Source organism: Zonotrichia leucophrys, chromosome 6 (genome assembly GCF_028769735.1).
Source record: "Zonotrichia leucophrys gambelii isolate GWCS_2022_RI chromosome 6, RI_Zleu_2.0, whole genome shotgun sequence".
In the NCBI taxonomy this organism is placed as follows: Eukaryota; Metazoa; Chordata; class Aves; order Passeriformes; family Passerellidae; genus Zonotrichia; species Zonotrichia leucophrys.
In genome coordinates, this window is record NC_088176.1 from 21,034,749 (window position 1) to 21,052,444 (window position 17,696).

A 17,696-nucleotide genomic window follows, 5' to 3' on the forward strand; every position below is an offset into this window, starting at 1 on the left:
TGTGTTACCAAATTAAAGCTTCAGAATTATGTCCCACTTCAACAAAATATTCAACATAAGCTTAATCTTAAGCAAGTGAGTAATTCCTTCCTTACTTAATACAGCATTTAAACCAAAGAGAAATGTTCAGTATATACTTAAAACTGTCCAAGAATGGGAATGTTTTTACTCATTACTTCAGTGCTTTCATGAATCAAAAAGGACAGAAATAGAGGGAAACACATTAGGTCATATTATTCATACACCTTTTAGGGCATGCTTGTTACTGTCTATTATTCCTAAATCACAAACAAGACGGAATTTGAACCAGTAGGTAACAGTGACTATAACATAAATAAGATCATCTTCAAGTGCTTGTCCTTGTATGCATTTGCTCTGTTTATCAGCTGTGCCAGATAGCTGCTGTTCTTGTGGAGGGGGAAGAGAGAATAGGCCTTGCCTATTTTGTTTTCATGTGTCTGCCATGTTTATCTCAGGTTGTATTTATTTTCTGTTCTTCAGGTTTAGGCCTCTTGAAATCAGGACTTTTGTTTTAAGAATCCTAATTTTGTTCTTTCCTATGTTAGCTGCAGGAAGAATATTGCAACTAAATCAGGGCTTTGAGAACTGTTTTATAATGTAATAGATCAAATTTAATAATTGAACGCTCAAAAGCCTTTCTCTTTAAATTACATCCTTTTCCCTGATACAGCCATAGCTGCTGGTTTTCTGTAGAAGGGCTAAAACATTTACTTTAATCAGAATCTCCTGAATGGCAAGACTGATATAAACCAGTTCAGTCTCTATTCCAAACTACTGCCTTCCACCAGCAGTGTAAGGAGTTGGGGCACATCCTGTCAGGCTGGTCTTGGATCAGTTGTGAGATTCCTTTCTCAAAGGGGAAAAATGATGTGCACAATACTCAGCTGTGGAAGAGAGGGATGAAGGGACATATTCTAAAAGATTAACTCTCCCTTATCATTCTAAGTGTTAAGATACAGCAAGATCATGTATATTTGGGATAATCTTAGCAAAGGTCCTGTATCACAGCTTATGGATGTATATTATCTTCAGGTGCCCCACAAACATCTGAGGCATCAGATGCTTTTTCATTGGGGCAGAAGTACAATGCAGTCCAGTGCACTGTACAGTTCTCCCTCACTATCAGGGAAAGGACCACAGCTGGTTTTTCCTCTGTAATGGCAAACCTGTCTGAACTGTCCTTGCAGTGAGACACCTGAGCATGAGTGTGTGAGCTCAGCCTCCTGTTGCACCATGCTTCTCTCTCCTGTGACTCAAAGCAGCATGAACTTTAGGATATCCATCCAGAGTTCTTCCATTGGCTTCTGGGATATTTCAGTTCTCCTCTAGCACTCCATAAATAATAAATTGATCATTTACTCTCCTCAGAAAATAGATTTTCCTGAGTTTAGTCCAGATGGGAGAAGTGAGACTCATAACAGTCTTGCTACGCAGCTGATTCTAGTCTTATATGTACTGTGGTCTCCTTCTTCAAGGGGTCACTTAATTTTCCTTCCCATATGTAGGAAATAGGATACTGGACTGGATAGGCTTTGATTTGGTCTGTGTTTCATTTGAGGGAAATGTCTGTATTTTATCTGTGGCACACTTGTTGTGTGTTTTCAAAATGTGTGTTTGGAAGACATTTGGAGAAGTTCTTGAATGTCTTCTTAGCAGCAAGCCCTGTGCAGTAGTGTAGGTAATACTGCCCAACATGCAAATCTTCTGGCATTCAGTCTAGAACTGAGCCAGCTGCAGTGTTACTGTCCTGACAGAATTTTTACAACAGGAAAGTTATATTCTCTTCAGTGCTTTTCTGCTTCTTTCTTTGATTGAGGTTTTTATCAGTTGTTAATATCTAGGCAACAGGACGTTTAATGTTTTGATTTCGGTGTCCTTGCAGTAAAATGTTTCAAAATTAATACATTAACTAAAGAGTTCACTCAGTGTGACAATATCCCCTCCTGGAAACCTATTTCTTTTATTCAAACAGCAAGAGAACAAGACTCCCATGGCAAAGTTTCCCATACTTCTCTGGAACCAGTATATTAACACAACTGAACAGTGGTTTTTCTGCAGCAGGTGTCTTGGCTGAGAGGGGAATGTGGGATATAATGAGAACTAACCCCATCACACAAGATTTATTTTGCATTAGAGGGTGAGGTTTGTTGGACTCTATCATGTTTTGAAAGGTCTTTTTACAGAGGCACTCTCTTCCAGAGGTATAACTCACAGGTCGTAGGGAAATTCCTTCTCAATAATTATGCCAACTTGGTAAATCACCCCTCATATGTTTCTCCATGTAAAAGCTGAAAAAAAAGAAAACAGTGTGGGTTTTTTTTTACTAGAACCAGACTAACAACTGAAGCTCTTGAGACCTTAAAGTCAAGACAAAGTTTAAAGCACAAAGTTTTTGGGCACTTGTAACTCTGTGAGTTGATTCCTGAGTTCAGCATTTCTGAAGCTGCCAGCCTCCAAGGAGAACTAGCTCACCCCAACAGCTAGCAGCAAGAAATAAACCACATTCTTCAGTTGAAACGTGGTTTTATTAAGTTGGCACCAGGAATATCTCTGAATTTCCTGCCTCTTACTGCAGGCATCAAGTCATCTGCCACTCAGGCTGGTGCAGTGCATGAATAAGAAACTGGATTTTAAAATTGCTGCAGGTATCTTTATGCTAAAAACACTTCTCTAAACAACACTAACACAGTTCTGCCTTTATTGCTTACCAGCAACACTGCTACCTTTTACAGGTTTAAGCAATAATGGTTTCCTTTGTAGCATCTCAGCACCTCTTGTGGTTTTCAGAAGTAGCACAGGTATTTGGTTATAAATCCCTGAAATACCCATAAATTCAAGTTGCAATTCTACCTCCAGATTCTTATGACATTGAAAAGTCACTTGAGCTTTGCTGGCATGGCTTATGCCACAAAAGTCCTCCTAATGAAATTACAGCCTTAGTTTGTAGAGTTTGGGGAGATCATTAAATTAACATTTATTTACTACTGGTCAGCCCCAGTTTGAAGCACTGCAGTAATGATAATCAAAGTGATAATGGCAATAAATATGAGCAGTTTGACCATCATATGCTTTCCTTTGTGCCATCCTGCTCTCTTCAGCCAGAGTAGGCTTGCCTTCTGTTTGAACTCCCCTTTGTCATTGCCACCGTAACTAATGAAAACAATCAGCATCTGTTCTGATAGTTGCTGCCATTGTTCCCTGCAAAATCTCTCCCCTAGAATCTCTCTAGTCACTGGAACTGAGTACAGAGTTCATAACAAATGAATAGGAGAAGGTGTAAAATCGATGTTTCTTCAGGTTCCATCAATATAAATATATTGACTTCATAATCTGCTATGATTTAGTCATATACTACATGGAAAGTACTAGAGTATGAAATGGAACCACAAATCATTTTCAAGTAGCTTGATAAGGCAGTGACAGAACGATTGCAGCAAGTGTGTATTACTTATCACCATGCTATAAAGATGCTATACCATTCTCAAGGAAAACGAATCCCAGGGTAGAAGGAGCTCTTCATTAAGCATTGTACAGTGCCAGATAGGGGCTGATAGCAATTTGCCTCTGTCAGTATCAAAGGGGAGGTCAGTGGCTCAAACCACCTGTCAATTTAAAAATGGCATTGGCGCTTTCATGTGCTGGGGAATCTCATAAGGCTGCTAGCTAGAGTTTGAAAGCTGCAGTCACAATTTTTTGGTGCACGTTCTTCAAGAATAAGCAGTTCTTCCTCTTTCTTGTGAAGCCCAGCATGAGCCTTATGAGATGGTCAGCTCCTGTGTCAGCTATCAGACGACTACTCTGATAGAGACAGGGAGAGCAGCAAAAGAGGAGTCATCCTCTTTTATATGTCCTTTTGTGACTGGGCCTCATGGCATCCTTATCTCCTCTTTAGGGACCACAGCCCTTACTGAAGATACTTCCCTCTTTCTGATTCTGTTTGACTCAAACTATCTCAGTAAAGCTATTTCCTCATCTTTAATAGAGAGGTTAATTCCAAGCATTATTTTTCCATCCTAATCTAAATGTCTCTGCAAATTAAATACAGACCTTGGACTTGTAGGAGTTTGCCTAAAGGTTCTCACACTGTTCAGATTGTAGCCTCTTTTCATGAGGTAAATGATTTTCAATAGAGTGACATCCAGCTTTGATTTCAGAACTAACTAATATTTGATATACTTCTACATTATTGAAATATTGAAATACTATATTTCATGTGAAACATTCTTGAAATACATTATGAACATACGTGTATGTGTATCTATAAAACCACAGCACAAGAAATAAAAGTACAGGTTCACAAAGAATACAGAGTGCACAGAATACTTGGCCATCATTACTCCTCTACTATTAAGTGTTTGATTCAGAAACCTCTTTTAATAAAGGTCTGGTTCTGTTTTCTGAACACACTAGATTTGCTTTGGAATACCTTGGCTGAAGCTGGTGGATTTAAACAAGTGTAATAATGATAAAATGGAAACATAATTAAAATCAGCATAATAATTCTTATGCTGTTGCTCTGTAGCACCCATCATTTATGGAAGGAATCCAATGATTTTTAAAATTAAAAAATCATCTTGATGGGATTTGATATCATCTGAGCTGACCCTGCCTTAAGCCAGGAGCTGGAGCAAGTGACCTAAAGAGGTCCTTTCCCACCTAAATTGTATTATGATCCTATGAATTTTAATCCTATTGGTATTAAGTTTCCAGGTGCCAGTTCCTACTCCTCTGGAAATCCAGACTCAATCATCTTCAGGGGGCGATGTTGGTGGCTGCAGAGTAGGAGCTGTCCGAATTAAAAAATTAAGCTCAAAGAGTGGGAATTCCATCTTTTTGCAATAAACCTCTTCCAGGGCAAAGGGGGACTGTACTTATGACTCTGTCTAATAAGTCCCTTATGTATTTCTCATGCAAGCATTGTGGAGATAGAAGCATGTTCACATGTGAGGAATGAGCTCTTATGAATAGCTCCTATATGGCTATTCCAGGAGTCCTAAACATGCAAAAAGATCTGATAATGCTTTCAGCAGAGGCAAATTTGAATGTTTTTTTCAGAATACTAATTTATCAGTAAGCTTGTGACTATATTAAAAAGAAAGCTACTTAATAAATTTCTAGGGCTCTTGAACACTGAAGAATTTGTTTACACTAAAAGTGAATATTTCTGTTATTTGTTTTATTTTCCTCTCTGTATAAATCTGTGCTGTAAGGGCTGCTCTCCTTCCAGTATTCACCACCCCTAGAACATTCTAGATTCATTGAAATAGGAGTAGAAGGAGCTAGGAACAGTTCTTAACTGAACAGCAGGAGCATAATATCAGAAGCTACTTCATCCACTTATAGTGGTCTTTAATTTTTATAAGGTTTTTATACTTGTGTGAAATACCTTGGGAAATTGCCATCATTTTTTAATCACGTTTAATAGAGGGAAGTACAGTGGACAAAATGTCACTGCTGTGAAGTACTCCCTTCTGATAACACCAGAGCTCTGAGTTGCAGAGCTGCTTGCCAGCTGGATGCAAGGGATAATTTTTTGGTGATATCAATTAAATATGTGTGTGCATGGAACTTGTAATGGCTGATATTTGCTACAAAATTTGTCTTCACCAGCAAAGAGAGAGGGGATACTGCTTTGAATCATTCTGGCTTTTCTTTGAAGTAAAGATAACTGTTATAACAGAAAGCAGCACTCTCTTAGTTTTCATTTGTCCAGCATTGGTGGCTAATTGCCTCTGAGCAATCCTGTTGTTACTGAGATCATGGCGGGCGAGATAGGAGGCTTTGAAATAAAAATACTCACTCAGTGTCATCAGCACTTTGACTGACAGCCCATTTTTCCCATCTTTACTACTCCTGGTTTATAAACAGCATACAGGAGTATAATAGCTGAGCTGCAGAGAGGGCATCAATCTTTGCTTGCTAGGGGATAACCTGTCAACATGTCCATGACTTACCACCCCTGTGTTCTGATGGCATTCAGAACTCTGTCAGATAAACATCCCACATAAACCCGGGCTATTAGAGGACCACGTTATCTCTGTAACTGACCTTCTACAAACTAGAAAATGACCAGATTATATGTTCCCAGATGATTTTTTCTCAGTCTCAGCTAGAGGCACATCATTATTCTGATCAATAGTGTAGCCAGTTGCTAGTAATCTCAAACTTAGTATTGGCTCATTTTCAAAATTTGCCACAGTTTGAATTGCAGCTACTTAAACAAAACCATAAAAATAGATGTCACTCAGAAAAATACATAGAATATTTCTGTTTTCTTTTCAACTCCCTACTTCTTTGTTTACCAATTTCCATTCAAAATTATTTCTTTGCAAAGAATACCCTCTTCTGTGTTGATATTATATGTAAACCTGTTTGCATATGTTGTCCAAATATAATTGTGATTATACTGCTTTCATTGTTTTAATTGCTACCCTTCTCTTGGTCTCTAACTGTTCCTTCTAATTTCATTACATATGTATTCTTATAACACAGTAATGTAAATATAGTGATTCACATTTTCACCTGTTCCATTTAAAGGCAATCTAGAAAAACACATAGTAGAATAAAACTAAGGCAAAACATATTATACTTGCTGTCATTTCTTAAATAACACATAGAAGCAAAAGATCCACTTAAAAGGATCAGTGTATGGAATTAAAAAACCCTCAGAAGTTTCTAATTAGACTGAAGCAGGACTTGATTCCTTTAGCCTCTGTGTCTCTCTTCCTGTCAGTGACACCTCAGTGTTAAGGGAGCCTCTGTACATAGCAAGAGGATTAATATTTTGCAAAATTGGTTTTTAAAAGGCCTAATTTACCTCACCATAAATTCAGTGACATTGTGGACAGGTTTTGTGAAAAATAAACATCAAATAGGTTGTGTACACTTAAAAAAAACAAACCTACTCTGTTAAAAATAGATTTTCAAAACCAATTATGAAGTTCCAATTTTTACTGTAATAGCTATGGGACAATTACAAATTGACTTAACGCCTCAAAGCAAGTCATCACCATTTAAAATACTTTGTCATGCCTACTATGCCTACCCTCATAACATTTCATTTTATGTTAATGTGTCATGTGTTAGAAAATCATGTAATGATAAAGAAAATGTTCATGTGGAAGGTTAGAAATTACTTTAATGAGTTACTATTACCTTGCTTGCAGACTGTTGGCAATATTTTTGTGTTATTTTAATGTATTCTGAATAGAGACAGAGGCACTCGTCAGATTGGATCATCAAGAACATTCCCCTGGGAATCAGGGCAGGATATAGTCCCCTAAGAAATGATGTGTCAGATTAAGCTGATGCTGTATTCACAGGAGATAAAACACCACACAATGAAATACAAAACCACACTGAAAGATATTGTCTGTTTGACATCTCACATGCCTCAGTGGGTGCTAAGGACAGGGACACAATGGCCAAAAGGACACTTCGCAGGCCGTGGTGTTCACAAGCTGGGTCCTCTCTCCCTTACAGCTCCTCTGTTATATAACAGCATGGTGAAGTCTCCCAGAATTTGTTCACTTCCCCCACACTGCAATGGGCTCATACTTGAAGTGGGAAGATGGCAAGATTGCAGTAAAAAGGAGTTAGAAGAAAGAAGGTGGTCGCAGTTAAAAGCAGTGGTAGTAGCAGTGCTTGTAGGTTGATCTGACACTGATCTCTGACCCAGTGGAAAGGGATGTTACTGGTATTGGTGATCAGTACATTTTTGCTATCAATCCAGAATTCTAACAGATATTTAAAGAGGCAAAAGATATTAAGTGTCACTGTATTAAAATAGGAGCATTATGAATATAATGCTAGGGTAGGCTCTTTCAGCCCACAAAAGTCAGGAAATGCACAGGCTGCCTAGCTCCCATATTCCCTCTGCCCTGGGTGTTGCTTTCTCTCATTCTCCTTACATACTGCTGGCTTGGCTGTGTGGAAGCACACCTGCAAATAAAACTCCTGAGACTCATGCATATGAATCTTGGCTATGAAGTTACATTCGTGCAACCTTTTTGCACTTGAATATATGTTAAAAACTGAGTAGAGGATAGGACATATTATTCCATTTTATTATCTTCAGAACTTGATTGTATCTATAGTAAATTAGTTCTCTTCCTTTTATTGCAAGCAGTAGATGTAATAATTGGCACTATTTAGTGTCAGTACAACAGGTTTGAGGCTCAGAAACTTTCCACAGGTACTAATAAAAGAAACTTTATTTCACTCTTCTGTCTCAAAAAATTCTAAAAAATTTAGATTTTGCAGAACGCTTCTGGGAAATGCTTTTAGGAAAAACAAAGATAAAGATCAGCCTGGAAAGTATTTTTTTCAAATAGAGAAGATGCTTGCAATGAAAATATCTGTTTCTGGTTTGGCACATGCAGCTCCTTGTAAGCTTGGAGGGGGTTTTTTTAATCAAATGTTTTCCCCTAGAGGCTGACGGAGACAAGCCTAAGGCAACCAGATCCTGATCCTAAAGGAAATTTCCCAATGCTCATCATGTGGACTTAAAATGAAAAATAGGACCAAACCATGAGAAGTTATAACTTTGTTAGCATTTTCCGCTTTCACATTATTCTTGGAGCACATTATAGACTGAAATGGTTCTTTTCTTGGACAGTAAGATGCACTGGGGAATTTGATAGAAGTGATATGCAACAGGTTATAGAGTCCACTGAGGATGTTTAATGTGGAAGGATGTCAGAGTATAAAATACTGCTTATATTTATAACAAAATATAACAAAGCTCCAGCTTTGAGCTATTCCCTCTCAGAAGGTGGAGAGTATGCAGTCAAGGCACAGGGCAGTGATAGAAAATCTCACATCAATCTAAGTAGGCTTCACCTCAGGGTCTATTTTCCCAATCTATGGCACAGCCTTCAGGACCAAACCACAACAGAGCAGCATACAGCATTCCTACTTGAAAGCATCAGAGAAATGAGACTGCTTGGAGGGAGTTTCTGGTGGGCTGAGCACATACAGACCCTGGGAACTATGATGACACCTTGTTCTCTGAGCTGCAGTGAGCTGGCCCAGTAAAGCCAAACAGTGGCAATCATGTGCAGTGCAATGAAGTTATTCAGCCTTGAGTAACTGATTCCTAATGGAATAATAGGGATATAATGAAGTTTTATTTCTTTTTTTTTTTATTTTTATTGTCACATTTCTGCAGAAATCTTTCATTAACATTTTCCACATGTAGTGCTTTAAAGCTTTAGACACTGTGTTCTTTTTTTCATTATGTGTATTCAGCACCTCCTCTCCATTCCAGGAAAAGGCTGCTAAACTGAAAACACTCCTTTCACTTATTCATAGTTGTCTAGTAAATGCAAAGTCGTATTATTTGCATGTGTCCGTAACTGACTGTATAACCTCAGACTGAAAAATATGTACACCCATCTGAGTGATCCTTACAGAAACTCAATGCATTGAAAATGTATCCATAAATCAGAAGAAAACAAGAGGGACAGGCATAGTGATACCAATATCACTGCATTTCTTAGAACATACTTGGTTTAGTATTCATGCTGCTGATTATAAAATAAGTTTCTTGTAGAAAGTCAGTGAAATGCTTTTAGCACGTGACCATTTTATAAATAAAGTAAATATAGACTTCTGAAACATTTTAGTCGTGATCTCATGGTTTTGTCATTCTCTGGAAGTAAAAATATTGACATTTACCAAGCTGTTTGTTCCAGCTTTCTGGTCTCCTGCAGTTTATTTATATAACAACCTTATCGATGAGCCTCTTACTCAGCTCTCTAGGTTTAACTGAGTTGAGTCGATTTGCTACCACAGCTTCAAGTCGCTGTTACAGAACAAGCAAGACATCCTAATAAAGCTGTAAACGTGTTTACTCAAACATGGTATTGATTTTACTTGGAGAGGGAGAAGCTAGTGCTTAGCATGGTGTCAGGGAGGATGACTTTAACTGCAGTTTTTCATTGTCATCTGTCATGGTTGTGAAACACTAAGTGAAGCCACAAGAGGATAATTAGAATTGCCAGAAATTTAGCCCCTAAAATCAGCTAACCACTTGAGATTTTTGTAGTTTAATTAGTTTTTATTAAAACTTTCCTCCAGTGGTATAGTCAGGAAGGATTTTCTAATGTTCTTTCCAGTGAGAGATTTCAAGGTTGCCACTTGTTAGATATACATCTTAAATGACCATTTTTACGGAAGGGTTGGTGACCTTTTTTCTCTCAATTGTAATTAGCCTGGCACTACAGTCCTGTTAAAAGCACAGAACCATTTCATTTTTAAGGAGAGGAAAAGACACGTGTTTCTATGCATATACATTCATAGTTAATAACATATATATTCATGTATGGTATCATTTTTACAATAAAGTCTGTGAAAGTGCTAAAGTGCTTAAAGGTTGAAAGAAATATAGAGTGTTTGAAGATACTTACATTTAACTTGTCTTATATACTGTAAGTCTGATGTGTCAGACCACAGTGCCAAAAGACATGAAAACAGAAGCCAAATCCCACCCTTAATCAAAAACGTTTCCATTTAGAATAGCCAACATTTGGTTTGATAGCAATGGGCAGGGCCTCTGGCTTGCCACAGTTCTTGGCTGTAATATCCACCATCTGCCACAAAATTAAAAAAGGAGAAACCTCAGCATGTTGACGTACGGTCATTCAGTGACTGTATTGCAGAATCCACTGATGCCAACATCTTTCACAAAATCTAGGGTGGCTGCTTGGCTCTTGGCAGCAGCATTGCCAGCCACCCGATTACTACTGACCAGGCTCATGCTACAACATTAGCCTGCTCCAACAGCGCTAAAAGACCTCAAAAAAAACCCCAATCATATCAGCCACAAGGCTTTGACTGGGTAATGTTTCTTGAAAACTGCATCTTCCCACACTCCTGGCCTGGAAATGTAGAGGGATCACATAAAAATAGATGAGCATCCCAGCAACTGTGATAAATTCTGTATGTGAACAAGAGTGTGAAAAGGTGCTTGCAACTGTCCCCATGATGGAATAACACCATTTTTAAAAGTGCAGTTTACAAATTAAGCTGTACAAATTTTAAATACAAAAAAGAAGAGTCAGCTAAGTTGATCAGGATCCTTTTTGCGGCTGAGACAATTATGATGGTGCATGGCCTGGCTAGCATAGGTTATATACTTCAGGGTTCATCTGGAAGCAGAATTGTCTGGGAACATCACATAGCAAAAAGGTTTTGAGGGGCTCTGACTCAGGGTCAGCCTGTAGTTGTTTAGAATTGATGCATTTGATAATTGGATTTTTTCAGCTTTTCTCTCTTGCATTAAAAAAAAATTAATTTTGCCGTGGGCATTTTATAAAGGTTGGAAGTGTGAGAGAAACTGCAGAAAGACAAGTAGTGGGGAGCTGGGTGTCGGAGGCTATAAAAGGATTTTCAGCCAGCATTAGTAATTAACAGTCATTAAAATTAATTGTCAAGTGTACAATTTGAAATGAAACATTTGGCTTCAATATGAGCTGTTTTTAAGTGTTGTTAAACCATTACTGGAGCAGACCAGAACTGTTTTAAATCTCCACTATCGGACTCCCACATTCCTGCCCAACTGCACTAGTTCTAAGTGTTCATTCAGAATTACCACTTATAATCTGGAAATAAAACTTTCAAATAAATCACTGATTTCAGTGAAATTGCCTCTGAAATATCTGTTTTCTAGAAAATCAGCTTGGTTCTCTTTTAGTGATGTTTAAGTTCTACTCAACTCTAGGGAGTAACAAAGTGAATAGAACACCTTTTGTGTCAGTCAGTGGACTGCCTTGCTGTGTTTTTTCAAACTTATACTGACATCCCCAAAGCCCCAAAGAGACTTGAGCTGGTCCCAGTGAGAGCCTTGGTTTGGGTCTGGCACCACTTCTTGGCTTATAGGAGTTTCATTTGGTGGGGAGCACAAAAAGGAACAAAGCAACTTCCCTTTTCCCTCATTCTGTTTGTAGACCTAACTATTACAAACGTTGTCTTTGAGAATATGCAATAAGTAAGCTGGTGGTAATAAAGGTTAACTCTCAGTTATTTCAGGCACACTTTTCAGAGCAAAGTGATTCCAGAGTCGCTTTTCTTTCTCCCGAGCAGAAAAGAAATAATTAAGGGCCAAAAATAGCTGTTGGTGTGTTGTAATCACTTCTATCATCTGAGAATGCAAATACATTTTCTACAACTCCAAGGTTTAAAGCAACTTTTGAAGCAAAGTTGTCTTTTTTCTAGGAAGATAAGTGGGATGAGTTGGACCCAGTTCCAAAGAAGTTCTCACCATTACTGGGTGCAAGGTGGTTACTTGGCTATCCATGCCTGTGAAAGGCAAAAGGATCCCAGTCTACTCTGAAAGCTTACCAAGATGGCTTGCTAGACATCCTGCAACTGCATTTTCCCTTCCTCCACAAGCAGTTGGCATGTTGGATGACAGGGCAGGAGGCAGACAGGAAAGCCTGGAGCTAGTGTGATGAGAGTGGTGCTCAATGCTTGCAGCTCCATGCACAGCTCCAGCAGTGCAGAAATGCTCCTGCTCAACAGCTGTAGTTAGAACATGGCAAACAATATTGCCTCAAGTTGTTTTGTTAAAATACTTGATGTGAGGCTGGCTGGTGTAGCCAAAGTTTACTGCTGCTTTCTGCAGTCCGCTCCAGTGATAGCCAGGGACCAGTTCAGACCACAGAGAAATGAAGTAGATGCTGAGCTACCTTAGTATGTGCTGGGATGATCTAGGTCTGTGATCCCAGGCCTGTGATACAGGATCAGAGTTCAATCCTGTCCTTTTGGTCTCTGAAGTTGTAGGAGTGTGAAGTAAGTCTGAAGCCATGCTCACTTATCTTCTTGCATTTCCAATCATGGCACCTTAAGAGATTACAGCCTTCAACTGCTTCTCATCTTCCCTCCCCTGCCCTGCTCTCTGGTTGGGCTGTTTGAGTGCTCACTAACCCACTTCAGTTTCAATCAGCTGTGTTAGCAAAGATCCTCTGCTCAACACCTACTGTTTAAACTGATCTGGCTTCTTTTGACAGGGTATCAGGTTATACCAGCAGCAAAGCAGCATGGTGAAAAACAGATGGGGGAGTAACTTCTTCAGCTGGAACTCAGATCTGAATTGATGCCTTGAGAGTATGACTCATGGGGTTTGCATCACCGTGCCTTATACACTGGGGGAGGCAAACTCTGAATTATATTCTGACCATGTTGCTTTTTACTGCATTAACTAAAAAGAACATTCTGCAGCTAAGGCAGCCAACCTGATAGAGCTTTTTGCTTCTCTGCTCAAACAGCACTGCTTTCTGGTGTTCCCTCGGGGTCTGCTTTGCCAACTGCCTAGTCTTACTGTGTGATGTAGTTCTGTTTGTGATATGTGTGTTTGTATTGTCATTCGATGCAGTATTGTGTCAGATACTGCTATTTCCATTTCATCTTTGAAACACATACCTTTTAAGAGAAACTCAGCAGACAAGAGAATGGTTTGAGGGCAAACTCCCCACTGCAGTTTCTACATATGTCATATATGACAGCTGTACTTAATGTCATTTCTGCAACACCCTTAAATCACAGAGATCTCTCATTTCTATCCCCAATTAGAACAAGATGGTTTTTCACCTGACTCTGCTTTCACTTAGATCAGAATAAATAAGAAGTAGGTTCACTGAAGACAAAAGACTCATACTTACTTGAAACTACAATGAGCCTGGGAGATGACAACAGTGTCAGTCTAGTTGGTATTGAAAAGTAATTCATGTTTGATGGTCCTTTGCTCTGTGGATTTTCTCATCTTCATGTATGTTTGATGCCTTGATCATAAATGTAGGGGATAGTTGTTCTTTCTTGTATAAACCTCTCTCTGAATTCATGCTCTGCACAAAAGCTAGCCCCATATTTGCCTTTGGAGACCTGCCCAGTGCATCTTCATACTTACTGAGTCAGAAATGGACTGTCTTAACAGCCTCATTTTACATATGGTTACAACTTGCTCTCAAGTTTTAACCACCCAGAAGCACACTGGCAAGCTCCTGCCTCCCAGGCAGTTTAAATTTAATGATTGACACCCTCCACATATCCAAGAAAGTTTCTCCTAAGAATGCATGTTAATTTAATGGAGAGCAGACCATTTTCATCTTGTTATTCAGAAACGAGCTGATTTCTGCCAGGCATGCTGTTTGAATTTCTCAACTGTTACCCAACTATTGCAGCTGGACCATCCTGCCACAGTTGTGTTGTCTGTCATCCCTGACTGCCATCAGTGATAGCACTCACAGCACAATTTCTTCCTGTTTCAGATTCTTATCTTTGTATATTGATAACTCCTGTCTTCTTCACTTGTGCTTATGGACTTACCTTTTGTTGGTGAAAGAGTCATTTTTTCCCAGCCAGTGTCAGTCGATATCTGGGAAATTCCAGCCAATACATAGTTCTCTAGAAAAGTATTGATGTCAGAAACATATGAGTTTTCTCCTTTTTTAACTAATCTGCTTACTCTGTATGGCCTCCCTATTCCAATGAAAATTGTTTGATTTATAGATTTTGCAGTTTCAAACTCTTCTCCAATTTCGTGCAGTTTAGAGGAAAATGTATATCAATTAGGCTTCTTTTCACTATCAGTCATGACCAAGAAGCCAAGATAGAGATTGGTAATTGGTGAAAACAGGTATTTTGCTCACCAGTATTATCCTTCTTTAATCTAACCTTCTTTTCCTTGTTTTCCATGATATTTAAGGGAGCAGACATCATTGCATAGGATGAAATATTTTTATTATTGTCTGAAATTATGCTGTAGTGTATCACCAAAGGAAATATTTAGAAACAGAGCACAGGTTAAATGACAGCATCACAATATGATGTGGAACCTTTCCCCAATAGTAAACCAGATGAACAGAGAAAGTGAATATGAAAGCAAGCTAGCAAAACATATCAGCTTACAATCAAAATTTGTAATATGTCAGAAGTTGGTACTTATGAGTTTTACACAGTACTTAGCAGAGACATGGTTTCAAGACTACATTTGTACTGTCAAGGCACAAAGCCTGAGCATGACAGAAACTTGAAATGGTGGATGAAATCTTTAAAAAGAACATCTTTCAGCTTGCTAGAATTCTGATTTTCTTGGGCAATTCTCACTTTCCTTCTGTGATTGGACAAGGAAGAGAGATACATCTGAAACATATTAAAAACAGGATAAAAGTGAATAAAATATTACCTCTAGAATGAGAGCTGAGTTTTAAATTATAAGATACTAAGTTTACTTCTCACATCTTAAAAGCCTCTTCCAAATTTAAAATACATATTTCACCTCTGCCATAAGTTCTGTCATGCTTTTGATCACAATAGCTTCAGCCAAGACAAAATGCTTCAGAAATGAGGGAGTCAATCTGTAAAGTTTCTGGTGCTGCTTGTACTAAACTTCTCCAAGTACCTGTTTATTTAGGAGGTGCTCAGGTTTTCAAAGCACTCAGCTCAGGTGATTCCTGAGTTTCCAAGCTGTGCATGCCAGGCTGTGGCAGCTGAAGCCCCAATCCTGAGAGGCACCTGGTTCTCTGCACAGTTTGCTGTTCAGGGCGGGTATCTGAACATGCTGTGGATGGGGTACCTGCTGTTGCTGAAGTTTTAGATTAAAAGTCCCATTATCAAATGCAGCAGATGTCATCTAACTTTCCTCATCAGGTAAATATTTTTCACCTTCTTTGCACTGTGAGCACCTGTAACTCTGAATGTAATGTTTCTCTATTACATGTCTTTCTCTTTTTTGGAGAAAAGCTTGCACACAGTTGTGTTGGGGCTGTAGCTGTAGCCAGTAAGAGCAGAAGGAAAACTCTCTTCAGCAGGGAAAACGTCTTCTTTGTTTTTAAGTAGGTCTTTGAGGAATCAGGGGTTATCTCTATAAAGAAGAGAACAGGAATTCTGTTAAAACAATTTTGAGAACACTAATAATGATCAGTCTTGATAATCTTTCATTTACTGGAAGCTACCAAATGGAGACTTCATGAAGAAACAGCAGCACCACTATTCCAGCCCTGCAGTTCACTCAAGAGTGATTCTCAATTTAAACTGGCCGGGCTGCAGGGGCACATACAGGCAGGCCAGTGCTTTGCCCCGTAACAAACTGATACACTCAAAAAACTAATCTGACCATTTTCTTCCTTCTGTCTCTCTCACTGTGTCCCATAGGCTTTCTGTCCCAGCTCGTCTATGACCGGCCGGTGACTGAGTGCATCCGGGCCGGGCATTACGCAGCCAGCGTCATTATCAAGCGTTCAGGTTGCACCTTCCCAGAGAAGCCTGACTTCCACTGATAGTGGTGAATTGGAGGGATCAAGAGTAACTTCTGTGTTGCCATGGGATTGCTGCCTAAATTTTTCCTCCTTCCTTTTCCTTACCTTTCCAGTACCTGCATCAACGCTTCTGTACTTCTGTTCATTGTATTCTAAACAAAATATGTATTTCTATGGTGTTTTCCATTTCAGACATCTACCACGTCTCAGTAGTCTTAACTTTTGGGAACAGTGCTAAGTGAAGCTTACTATCTCATCCATCAGGAAAAAGTGTTCTATTTACACAGTTTCCAAGGAAGTCCCATTTAAATGGCACTGCTGATTAACACCATTAAAATACTTCTGTTGAATTATCTAGTTTGTATCCAGCTGTGGCCAAATCCTATTCAACTTACATGAACTCAACAGACCTGACTTTATTCCTAACTTAACCTTATAAACAGGGTGCTGTTCTATCTATCTAGTAGAGTCAGACCTGTGTAAAGAGTGGTGTAAATGTCCCAGGAATTTCCATACATACTGGAGTGTACAAGATCTGGCCATCAGATAGTCCAGCTTCCATGAAAGTACATCACTGTTTTATCAGTAATTTAAAGGCCTGATCCACAGTTGTGATATCTTGCATTCAGCCATCTTGCACTGATGGCAGTTGCTTTGGGTCTGGCCACTTTTATCTCTCAGTATGTCTCTAGGTCTATAGGTACAGTCACTTTTATCTGTCAGGTGAGCTAGCAGTTAGGTACTTTCAGTGATTTCAGGGCAGATGCATGAGTTGGTGACGAAAATAAACATACAGATAGGTCCTATCTCCTCCATGTGTGTTTTCTAGAGGCTGCATTAAGGTACACATAATGAAAATGAGGTACAGAAATATTTATGCAGGATACATTGACAGGATATGCCAAATGGAATCTCTGAAACGCACATTTTTAAACTTTTAATTTACTTTGGATAATTAAGCAATATGGTGGATTTTGTTTGTATTTACAGTATTCAAAAAGGTGATCTGACACTGCATTCATTACTTTGCTATGTAATTTGATACTGATAAATAAAAAAATTGTCATACAGTAACTCCTGGTTTTGTTTTGGTATGTGTCTGTCTTATTTTTGTGTATCCTACTGAAATGGGAACAAGATACGGGTGCTTAACCCACATGAATGCTAAATCTGAATGTTTTATACATGACTTTCAGTGTCCAGGTGGGTGTTGAAGGGTGATCTCAGCAGTAAGGAAGAGAAGGAGCATCAAATTGGTGCATGTACCATACAAGAGATGAAAAATTAAAGGCTAGAGTTCACCAAAGAATGTTAAGTCAGTGCAGGGTTCACACTTTGCTGCCCAGGATTGAACAAAGGACACACAGAGACTGAATGCTGTTATTGCAGTTTATCTATTGCAAAGAGCACAGGGAGGAA

The 17,696-nt window shown here is 38.9% G+C and overlaps 1 protein-coding gene across 2 annotated transcripts in view; it reads left to right on the forward strand.

Moving 5' to 3' along the window:
- ADK (adenosine kinase) overlaps positions 1 to 17,351 on the forward strand; it is a 265,612-nt gene extending 248,261 nt beyond the window's left edge. For both annotated transcript variants that reach the window (XM_064716993.1, XM_064716994.1), the window contains exon 11: positions 16,174 to 17,351. In XM_064716993.1, coding sequence (XP_064573063.1) covers positions 16,174 to 16,298 — 125 coding nt within the window. In that variant the 3' untranslated portion in view covers positions 16,299 to 17,351. The remainder of the gene's footprint in view (positions 1 to 16,173) is intronic.
- Positions 17,352 to 17,696: the final 345 nt, after the last annotated feature.